Raw genomic sequence first — 12,199 nt, 5'->3', positions numbered from 1 at the left:
TAGCAGTTTGCATAAAAGCTTGCAGGGACGTTTGGGTTTGACTGACTGAACTGAATGAATATTATTTGCCTCTTCACAATCTCTTCCCTAATAATAAAGGAATCGCTGCTGCAGAAATGACTGTGAAGTTCATCTTACAAGAAGGTCCTATCCCAACAATCCTGGCAATTTTTTGCTTTTTGTTTTTTCACCCATAAAATAGGAATAGCACTCAGGATGATAACTGCAGAGCTATTTGCTGTGTCACAATGTCTGCTTCAGTGCTGTCACATGCAGCCATATCATACAATTCTTTTCGTGAACTAATTGAGTTCCATCTTAAAAGTTCATTTTCCTCCAGCTGCTCCAAATGGAAATACAAGAGCCCTTCAAGCTCTCAATAACAATCTTTCTTGTAGTCTTGACCTGGAGACATATCCTTGTTTTTCATAACATTCAGAAAGCTGACTTTGAGATTGCCAGTGTGTATGCCAATGACAGTAAGATCTGTGCCTTGGCTTCACCTCCTCAGACAGCATATATTTTAAGTAAAATATTGATCAGACACTTATTTTGCAAGAACTTTCAGTCATTATGCATCCTAGCCAGATTTACACTGGCAACACATCACAATGAGTAATTTCAAAATCCATTATTTTGTCCTGAGTCATCAGCCTGCACCAAACCACTCATTTTGTTATGAAAAACATGAACTTATTTACTTTCAAGAGTGTTCAAGAAGTCACAAAACACATTTTACAGATTAACCACTACTGCTAGGTCACAGTAGTTACTTTGGTAATAATTTTACTTATTGAACTTATATTTGTACTTAGAAATGAAAAATTTAGTGATTCTGAGAATTCATTTCAACACAGTTTGTTGAACAGAAATTAAAATTCCAATGCCACACCTATGGTTTTCTTTTGGGGAATGACATTTGAAATGAGGTTTGGGAAAGGCTTTTTGAAGAAAGATCCTGAGCATCCAAAGTCCAGTAACTTTTAATATTTGAGCAAAAAATGTCCATAGGCTCTGACTGTGAAAGCTCACACAGTAGTTTACAAAATTAGAGGGAAACTTTAGTGGTTTCTCATGCCTGAGCAGTACTCATGAGACCACTGGGACTTGAAACAAAAGAATTGAGGTAGAGTTTGGCTACTTAAGCTTATTTTAAAAAAAGACAGGAGAAAAGCTAATAACACCAACATGATGGCCCATACATAACACATCCTCAACACTCCAACTCTAAAGTATTTTTTATTGTCTCTATTGTATTATCTACATAAACTGTTGCACAAACTTTTCCTTTGGTGGACACATTTATCTGTAACAACATAAAATATGCTTTTGACACAAGCTTTATATGTTTTATTAACTCTTCTTCTCCTTGGAGGCTTTAAGGAATTCTGACAAATGGGTGGTCTTGGATGCTCTGCTCTGCCTTTCCTAGGCTTCACAGCTTTAGTCAAGACTAGACTCATCTTTTGTTTGTCAAATCTTACATTTAGTTTTTTTTACTCAGTTCATTTGAAGGAAATTTTAGTAACTATTTTGTGTTAATTTTGGTATCCATAAAGCTCTTGAAGAAGGCATTTGGGAACACATAAGGAACCCTGATTTGCTGTACATTATGGCAGTACCAGATATGCTTACACAGAAAAATCAGATGTAATAATACACAAAAATGCTCCGTAAGTACTTGATTTATCCTTTCAAGTTAATGCACTTAAACTGTGAGAGGCTTGTGGGAGTCCTGGGGCTTTTCTGCACCATTAAAAAATGTGTTCAGGAAGACAATAAAACAAGGAGAGATTAGATTAATTGGTCATCCACCAAAGAATAAAATGGATAAAAGCCTTGTGAATGGAATGGACCGCAAATGCCATTATCTCTAAAGTAATGGTGTTGAGAAGCAGATGTATCCTCCATCTGTCTGGGAGCAGGGTGTGGGGTGATTTGCACAGCTGTACAGCCAGGTCCAGTGTGCACCAGAGGTGGTAGGAGAAGGGGTGGGAGCCTGTTTCTCTCCTTTCCGTGGCTCTTCTGTTTAAACTGAGTGTGCCCTTACTAACAAGGGGTGTGTTCATTTGCTACAAGCCAGCACAATGTGAACCACATTTGTGACCCAGCTGGAAACAGTGGTTTCACCTATCTGAGCAAATTAAAGAATGCTGGAACTGGACCATCCGCTCTGCTCAGGGTAGAAGTGTGCTCCTGGTGCATTTACACCCTGTGCCAGCTCCACCTCACAGTCAACAGAACCACAAGGCAGCCTGGGACCTTTCTCATGGGGACAGCTGTCATGGGATCACCCTGTTTTGGAGATTGAGAGACTCATCCTTCCAGCTTGTTTCACACCACAGTATTCCTGAGCATGTTTAATTTAAAACTAGTGCAATTTTGGCCAAAGTCAGCTCTGAACCAGAAATGAATGTAGCTGTACTTAGGCAGTGCTTGAGCCCAAGCTAATAAAACCTGCTGAGGGGCAGGATGTATTAGCTTGGGTTCAGTGCTGTGCTAACATGGCTGTATGGCTTCCAGATGGCTCAGAATTTAGTCAGAGCTATTGCCTGCCAAAGTCCATATATATATATATCAATAAAAATACATATTTCTTAAGTTCCCCCACTATAAGGACAGTAATGAAGGTGAAATTGCTCCTCATACTTTGTCTTGTAAATACCAGATCCATCAAGAGGTTTAAGGGTAACAACCCAGCAACATCCTCAACAGTACTTGATAGCTACCATGGTCGTGTAAGCGAGGTGCCAAGGTTGTCTAGGGGTAGCTGTGGGATAAACTGATGGCATTTGGTGTGGTTATGGTGAGGCCAAAACAACATCAAATATACAGCCAAGTACATGAAGAGGCCAGAGTGCTTCCACAGGTTGTCATGGCTTGAAAGCAAACCAGCCACTCGATGCCACACTTGAAAAGAGGCTAAAAAAGAGAGGCTGGGTTTTTTAGTTTCTTCCCCAACATTTTTTAGTTTCTTCCCCAACATTTTTTAGTTTCTTCCCCAACATTTCTGGAGAACTTCACCAATCCTTCATGCAGCATGTAGGGTTAAGGACCAAACCCCCTTCCAGGGGACACACATCAGAGCATACCCAAATTCATGCTGAAGGGGGAATTGGCCTTCCACAGGCTTCACTTGGATCAAGGAACCTATTTTTTTCAAGTTTGCTTTTGCTCTGAGGGAAAAAAAAAAACAAATACTTGAAGCAAGAGTCAGAGTCAGGGAGCTGAGGGTTCCTGCTGCCTGCCCACCTCAAAAAGCAGGGAAGCCCAAAGAATCCTTCTATGGGACTGTGTGGTAACAGAAATCTTAATCTTTGTTTTTTCAAAGTCGACACCAGTTTCTTCCCCTCTGGCGTGCTGGTAAACGAAAAATAAGTGAGACCTGCAGTAATCTAATGAAAGGCACAGAATTACATGACTGTGCGGCTACTCAGGATGTTGTATTGAGAGCTGTGTATTTGGAATCTGTTTTATTCTGTGGATCACCACCAATCACATTGCACATTATCTCCCTCCCATTCTCTGTAAACAACTCTAGGTTCTCCTCAGCAATATAAACAGGCCTAAACAGAAAACAGATCACTCTTGTAGCTGTTTATACCCCTTCAGCAATAGTGATGTTCAGATCATTGCTAATGTCCACCTATAAAAATGGTAAATGGTTGATACAAAGGTGCTGATTCACTAGAACAAGTTTTAAGTCTTAGGAGACGTGTGGTATATATATGGGAAAAGGTTGCATGGAGCTTTTCAAATTGTTTGTGCATCTGTATTGATTTTGTGCTGCAGTTCATCCAACACCTGTGCATCCATCAGCATGAAAAAGGTCACCTCTCATTTGAATCACGACAGAGAGCTTTGGTGTCAAAAGTAGGGAATCAGCCAAAAAGGGATGCTGCAGAATGTTGAGGATACACTAAAAAAGAGAATCAAAAAAACCTGATCCTTAATTTACCACAGCCCCAGGGAAACAGTGCATTATATGTTGACAGCTTCCATATGTGTCATGCAAACCTTTATTCTTACTGTTCAAAATAAAACATGCCATTAAGAGAAAAAGTCTACATTTCAAGCTAAAATGAGACGTATGATACCAAATACTGTCCTAAAGAAAAAATAAAACACATTCCAATCTCATGTGGCTTTTTGTACATTTTTTCAGGATTTTCAAAGGAGGGAAAATATGAATTACAACAACCAGACATTTTTCCAAAGATTTTTTTTTCACACTGTTATATTAAATAGTTACAATTTTTTTTATTCCTTATGTAGACATTAATATTACTATTTGTGCACCGTCTTTAGGGATGCAAAGAAATATATCTACACATGTAATTGCCAAAATGTCTCTGACAGATAACTGTAAAAAAGATTACTTTTAATGGTAATACAGTAGCACCCTAGACTCTCAGCAACTATTGGTCCCCCATATTGGCTGGATGAATAAATCTAAAAATTAGTATGTATTTACAGACTTGATTATCCAGGACCCCCAGGTAACACCTGAATAACTCAATCAGGGATCCTCTTACTTAACAGAATCCCATTTAGTTTAATGATCTGTTGCAATAGAAAGGTTAATGGATCAGGTCTTATCATAAATATCTCTCCAGTTATGGGGACAGAAGTACTCTACCTCCTGTAAACTCGACTGACAGCTGGAGGCATGAAGAAATGTGCTTCAGGCCTGCATGGCCTGAAGTTCACTCTAGCCAAGGGAAGGTTTTTCAGCTGATTTGAACCAGTCCCTGAGCTCTCACAGAGAACTGGTTGGAGGAAAGTGGGTGGGGTTTTCTCTGGGTTACGAACCGAGTCTGCTACATACTGCGTGGTATAAAAATTCATGTTCCATCTGTACACAAATGTGTCATTCAACTGCTGGTGTTTCTAATAGTTTCCAGAAGTAACAGCAACCCAATAAAAATAATCAAAGCCTTAAGAGCAAAATTGTAAGAGCATGAAAGGATGATTTTGCTTGTGCTAAGCTGAAGTACTGTAGCACAGGTCTATCCTATAGTTTTGAAAACTTTAGTCCCTAGAAGTGGACTCCTTGTACGAATAAACTGAAAAGAGGAATAGAAAGTGAGGGAAAAGGCAAATTCCTTCATAAGTCAAATAAGTAAGGTGCAAAGGGTAAAGCTGTTTGTGGCTTTGAAATTTAAAATAGAAAATTATCTATCACCTTTCTGATCTTTGGGGTAGGACATGAGCTATTCTTTTACAATTTCTTCAGTGTATTAACCTAAAGGTTTCCTTTTACCCATACAAACTCTCCTGTACTTTACCAAACGGATGTAATTTTGAGGCTAGAACCAACAAATTGCTGGTTGCGGGGTTTCTTAATGAATGCCTTTCATGGATATTTAATTTTCAACAATTTCTGTGTTCAAATCTCCTGGAAAAAAAAAAATTAAAAAGAAAAGAAAAAAAAAAAGAAAGAAAGAAAGAAAGAAAAAAAAGGTCAAGGATGGAGTTTATTCTGGAGCAGGAAAGCTGGCCAGAAGCCAGCCCACCTAATTTGGATTCCTGACGGAGGTGTCACCTCCCCAGAATTGTAAGGGCTTTAAAATGGCCTCACTAAACCAGGCTGCCTAAGAGATCTACTCCCCATGCAGCCCAGGCTCAGGAGTGGTGCCTCTGAAGGCAGCAACAATGTGGTATACTTTGCATTGGTGGCCCCTTGTCCACTGGCTGTACTCTGACCATAAAGGTAACATTAGATGAAATGGCCACGAGCTTTGGTGCAAGCCTGCCAGCTCCCTTTTTCAGCATTGTGCCTAAAGGACAGTTTTTGCACAACTCTCCGGCAGCCAGGGCACTTGCTGAAAAAGTATGAGACGCTTTGTTCACAGCCCAGCTGAGCCTGAGGGAGAATTTAGATCAAAACCAATGAGAAAATGTAGCCAGAACAAAGAAGAAAAAAATATTAATCCTTACACCAAGGTTTCTTCTGCTACTCATTAACATTATGTCAGCTAAGGTTTAGATTAACTGGCATCATAGATCCCTTGACCCCTGACATAAAAAGCTTTTTGACAAAAAGAGTTAAATCTGAGTTTGCTTGTAAAGTGGTATGGATTAAGTGAACCATCACAGAAAAAACAGCATATAAGTCTCTTTTTATTAGTTTCTAAAGAAGTCTAAGTAAAGAACATTTCTTCTAAAAATATTGTTTTGCATTAAGATGCGTTTTCAAATTTAATGAAGAGCATAACTATGAATAATGCAGTAGCCCAGTAAATTTGTACTAAAACTCCCACAGCTTAAAACTTCAGTTTTGTTAGTGGCTTTTTCTAATTTTCAGCTAACCAAATTTTTCAAAATTTCAAATTTTAACCCAATTCAAGAGAACAAAATGGTTGGGGTTTTTTTTTTTCAAATTAAAAAAAAACAAATTCCCACATTACTTTATTGTTAATCTTTCTTCAACATCAGTATCAACCACTGCTATACCTTCTGAATAGCTCTGAGGTTTATTTTATAACTTTCTCCATGCATCAGCCCAAGAAGTTCTGAAAAGCTGCCTGAGTTTCCTGAATGTAATCATCAGTGGTAGAACATTTAAATGGAACTTAATTTTGTATGAAGGAGCTCTAATCCTGAACCCAATTGCACTTGATTCAGTTAGTTTTATAACTGACATATTTTACAGAATTGAAAATAATAGAAAATTTTCAGACCACAATAACAGCAGAATAAGATTTGTGTTATTTCCTTATAAATTCTCAGTGAATTGTCACCCAGTCAAGTTAAAAAACACCCATCCAGAAGAAAGTCCTAGCAAGGTTTGACAAGAGCACACATGGCATTGTGATCCACAGTTCGGATCTTACCGTCGCCAGTTTCAGTGCAGAGTTGCAGCCCCAGGTTGTTCTGCGGATTAATCACCCAGTGATTGCTGGTCACGGTAATGTCGAAGACAAACCAGCCCACATCAGAAGCTTGAGCCTTTCTTGTGTCTAACAGGAACAAGTCTGCATCCCTAAGTAAAAGAAAATAGAGAGTCAAGGCATTCAAACAGTATTACCTTTGTCCCTAATTTTCTTGCTGACAATAACTTCTCGGAGTCCAAACTAATAAGCCTTTGACACGTCCTCATTATGACACAGTGCAGCACGTGCTGTAGCTAACAAGTAGTTGTTAAGTATAATACAGGTATTTCCCCTAGGAGGCCTTTCTGAAATGAGTTTCAGCATGTAAAAACTATAGCTTTGCAAAATCTGAAAAATATGACTTCTTGATATAACTACACAAAATACATAATTGAGGCTGTGTATAAAAAATTCATCTTTCAACATTAGAATGTCTCAAGAAGATTCACTTCAATAAACTTTTCAGAATAAGAGACAAAAAAAAAAAAAGTCAAAATCACTTTCCAATTTCAACTAAAACTCAGAGGCATAGCATTGTTAAAAAGAAATCTGTTGTTAATAATATATGACGGCAGCTGTGTCCTTTGACAAAACATGAATAGATGGCAGCTCAGACCGTTTCCTATTACTACAGATGTTTAGAAAATAAGTCTCTATATCAAAGTAGAAATTACATATCTATTCAATAATATAATTATTACATTTTAACCCTCAGTTGCCTGGCATATTTTCAAATTTGTTCCCATGAAATCTTACAGTAATTCAGAAGGGCTGCTTAGGGGAGTTAGTATAATTGTATTACTAAATTTTTCGCATGGGTCACTTATTTGTTCTGTTTTCACATATCTCATGACACAATTGGTTCCAGATCATCATCTGTATTACAAATAATTTACTACAATGAGCAGACTAAACCCAAGGTATTTAACTCTCATCAGTTTCATTTTACACGCTTTTACAAAGCAGCATGCATTATTTAAAACTGTTTCAGCATTTATCCTTTTAAACCTAAATCTATGGTTAGAGAAACCTGTTTCTTTTATGCCATAAATAGTAGTCAAAACAGTAAGATACAAGAAAAAATGTTTTATTCTAACTTTTTACTGTACAAGTCAGCTGAAGGCAGACTTGGCTCACGTAGATCTGGGAATTGTACATTCTGCCTTACAGACAAAATGAATATATGCTTAAAGAGGAAAAAGAGAAAGAACAGGCTTTGTGTAAAAAGTGGATTTAAAATTGTTAGTGTTTTTTCACTGTATTCTTACAGTGCTTAATCACAATGACACCTTAGAAAGTTTCTACACTTAGTGTCTTATCTAAACACAGTAAATGCACTTAGAAGGTCTGATACTGAAAAAAGCAAGTGCACCTTCTAAAACTGTGGTTGCTAAATACTAAGGCAAATAAGAACATGTGAACTCTGACAAGCATCTGTTTACTTACATGTGAGATATATCTGCAAAATCAGGTTAAAGAGCTCAGAAATTATAAAGGAAGCTAATTAAAAAAAAAAATAAATAAAAAGGAATTAAAAGGGCTTTTTTTCAAGTCACCTTTCTTTTTCTTCTGTTAAAAGATAATCTTTTGCTGGGCTCTTATCACTTCCATTCTAGTAGAACTGTGCTAATGACCTCACAAGGAGAAAACCTACATTCCCCCTCTGGAGTTAACATGAAGAAAATCTTACCATTCAAAAGAGCCTGACCTGCTATGCTAGCACTGAACAAATTAACAACGTACCACAAGCTCATAAATAGTACTCTCTGGAGTCTTAAATGCCAACTTTTTTTGTCTAATAAGCAGTTTTATCAAAACTGTAAACATGAAAAGTTTAATTCTGACTGTAATTGTCTTTGAGATGTATTTAGAAGTACTTTAGCATCACTCAGTAAATTTAATAGAAAACTGTAAAAGTGTTTTGAATACAAAATACTACAATACCATATACATACCAATCTTCTCTCCTTCTAGAATACATAATTGTTTTCTCATATAGAGTCTTTCAATTCCAAATCCAGGGCTGATACTAAATGTTCTCAAAAATCACAGTGTTTCCCATGCCAAATCAGAATAAGGCACTACTAATGGTCCAGTCTAGAAATTCCTATGAAGGACAAATTTTTCCTCAGTGTGACTTTTTTACTTTGTACTGCAGCAAAAACTCAAACTCAAGTGTCTTTGGTACTGATATGTCAATTTACTTGTCTGTCCTCCTTGCAAGTATAGTGATTTGGCTAAGGTAGTAAATGTTAAAAAGAGAAACTGCTCTTACCCATTAACTCAACAAATGAAAAGGAGTTGGGGATACCTAGAGAAAATCAGAACTGATTCTCGAGAACACATAGTAGAATAGAGAAAATGTATCTGGACCAGTACTAATGATATAGCCTGCACAACAGCTTGTTACTACAGAAATTCAAAGTATTTTTCAGGAATAAAAACCATCTTCTTTCACAACGGATACAGATACAGGGTGAAAACCTGACCCCTGATAAGGCAGCAGGAGCTCTTGAATCAGGGTTTCCCCAGAAGCTCATGTCATTCATTCCAACTTCCCATCACATTTTGTGACATTTTTAATTTTAAAATTCTCCTTTATTCTCATTTTAAGTGCAACCACACTTAAAATGAAAAACAGCCACAAATTTTGGCTGAATTTTAAAAGGTATTTCTATTTAAAAAATAGCTAACAACATGTAATAAAAACCTAAGGCATTATGTTGTAAATAGCCTGAAATGTAACAGTGAATATATTCAGGCAGAATGCAGCCAATTGGGTTTATCTTTACAGCGGCTGTTAAAGTTTAGTGTTTTCAGTCAGGTCCCCAGTGATCAGTTTTCTATCGGAGAAATGCTACCACAGACAAGAATTTCAGCAAAGAGGCTGCAGGCAGAATGTCTGAGAAGTTCCACATCTCCTGGGACACTTAAGGAAGTAAAGGTGGAACAAACCATCGATATGTTCCTTGAAACCCAGAACAGTTCTCGATCAGATCAAATAATCATTACAGTATAATGGGCCATCCTAATAATGGTTTTTTACCTCTAGTCTCATTCTAGAAACCTGCTTTTTTATCTTACTGCAACTTGAGCATTCCCTAATGTGGGGAGAGCCCTTAAGATTTACTTAAATAGTGGCTAGCTGTCACCAAATCATGAGCAAAGACAAACATGGCATGTTGGACGTTTTTTACATTTGAAAAAAGATCCAGGTAGGAGTCCATGATGGGGGTCCATAGGAAGTCAGCCTGCTATGGGCCATGCTGTTCATGCTTCCTTAGACCAAAAAGAAAACTACAATCCCAAAGACTGGAACTTCAGCAAACTCCAAGGGAATTAAACACACACATTTCACCAGCCATGCTGCCATAGAGACAGAAAAATGGCTGAGACTACAGCACAATCCTTAGTATGCAACTTGGAAACCCTGAACCTGGACACTCCTTCCCTGAAAGCATAGCAGGACTGTGTTTAGGATTGCAGAGTCCTGTCAGACATCCATGTCTCCTGTTCAAAGCAAAGAAGGGTGGAGGAGAAGTTTTGCCGTGGAATGTCACTAGTAAGGATGGTTGGACATTACAGAATCAGAATCAGAGAAAGGTTTGGGTTGGAAGGGACCTTAAAGGCCATCAAGTCCCAACACCCTGCTATGGGCACGGACACCTTACACTAGGACCTGTGGCTCAAAGCTCTATCCAGCCTGCCCTTGAAAGCTTCCAGGAATGTGCCATTCACCACTTATGTGGGTAACATGTTCCAGTGCCTCCCCACCTTCACAGTTCTCTCACTCTCCCAGTCTGTATTTGCAGCTTCTAAAATTTTTGCACCTAAAACATGTACATAGGTAAAATAAGCCTGAGGTGAAAAAGTCAAGAAAATCGCCGTCTGGGCCCAAAAGCAAAATATGTGACTATGTTAAAAAAAATAATTCCTGGGAGCTCATCTTGGGGTCTCTTCTGTCTGGAGACAGAAAGGGACTTGTGGAAAATTTTTCTTGTTTCTAATTTGAGCAGTGAAGGGTTTGTGATCTCCTCCCATCCTGTTCCACTGAGGCAGTTGCCTACAACATCTCTACATATGAGTAGAAATTGTCAAAATCAACAAACGGAGAGAAACTCCTAGTCTACATCCGAAGCTTCTGTAGTTACACTGGTGTAATCAAATGTGTGGCATGTCATTGTCTGTTCCTTCTTTCAGCATCATGCTTCCATTAGTGGACATGGGGCTTTTTTAATTGTAAATGCAAACATAAAGCATTTGTAAATTTCTATTTATGCATTGAAAAAACTCAAAAGCATTGTTTAATGCCTTCACAGAGGCAGTTGTTGTTTGAACAAGTCAGATAGTATTCACTGTGATTTTCATCAGAGTGGTAAACAGTTTTGCTTTCTCTAAAATAGAATACAAACTACCTACTGTGAAAATATTCAAGAACTTAAAAATAAAACATCAAAAGTATTAGAAAAACTAACTTTTCCCATTTGTTCATAAAAAAAATCTCTGGGTTCTCAGATGAAGAGCTTTCATCACCTTAACCTATGCTCCTTAAAAAGATGTGCTTTTTCCTTCCTGCTTCATTCCTTCTTCCAAGAAGTTTCTCTTAGAACCTATCTCAAAACAATTTTGGGGAAGATGAAGATAGAGGTAAAAAAAGAATAAAATCCCACTTTTTTTTCTTCATCCCCAAATTTACTAAGAAAACAAAAACTATTCTGGAAGGATGAGTGCTTTCCCTCCTGTTGAGTCCATTGGCATTAAATGAATCTCTGTTTATAGCCATAAATATTTTATAACTTGATATTCAGGGAGGGTACAATGTCGAGGTTCTGTGGGCAGAAAAGATATTTGAATTCTGGCCCAGCCTTCAAGCTAACTTGTGATGGGGGCTTTTATTTCCTCCAGAATACTTTGCAAGTTTAAGCTTACATTTTCTTTGGTTTTGCCAAACCTTCCTGGGATAGAAATGTTTTAGCAGCTCAAGATGAAGGAGAGTTTTTGTTTATCTTAAAAGAGAACTTTTTCCCCCACACTTTTCTGAGAAAAGACATAAACTAACTTAATTTTAATCTCCGTATTTTGGGTCTATGTAGCTTTTTCAGAAGCATTTTGGAATTGATACTAGTTTTTCATCATAATTTTCAGGTATTTAGCTACTTTGCCTGGTGAGATCTGCTGATTTACTGGGATCTTGTAGAGTCTAGGAAGCATATCATACTCAGAGCTCTGCAAACTCAAATTCAGGGATTTGCTCATGTGCAACATCATGTGTGGCACTTAGGGACATGGTTTAATGGTGAATTTGGCAGTGTTAGGTTTATAGT

General features: G+C 37.7%; 1 protein-coding gene across 1 annotated transcript in view; it reads right to left on the bottom strand.

Annotated features, from left to right (window-relative positions):
• BMP5 (bone morphogenetic protein 5) overlaps positions 1 to 12,199 on the bottom strand; it is a 56,821-nt gene that overhangs the window by 19,708 nt on the left and 24,914 nt on the right. The window contains exon 3 of the mRNA XM_066180550.1: positions 6,837 to 6,985. Coding sequence (XP_066036647.1) covers positions 6,837 to 6,985 — 149 coding nt within the window. The remainder of the gene's footprint in view (positions 1 to 6,836; positions 6,986 to 12,199) is intronic.

This window comes from Chamaea fasciata, unplaced genomic scaffold (genome assembly GCF_029207755.1).
Source record: "Chamaea fasciata isolate MVZ Bird 193981 ecotype frontalis unplaced genomic scaffold, bChaFas1.0.hap1 SCAF_3, whole genome shotgun sequence".
Taxonomy (NCBI): Eukaryota; Metazoa; Chordata; class Aves; order Passeriformes; family Sylviidae; genus Chamaea; species Chamaea fasciata.
Note: the sequence above shows the minus strand (reverse complement) of the source record. Positions and strands in the feature narration are given on the sequence as shown.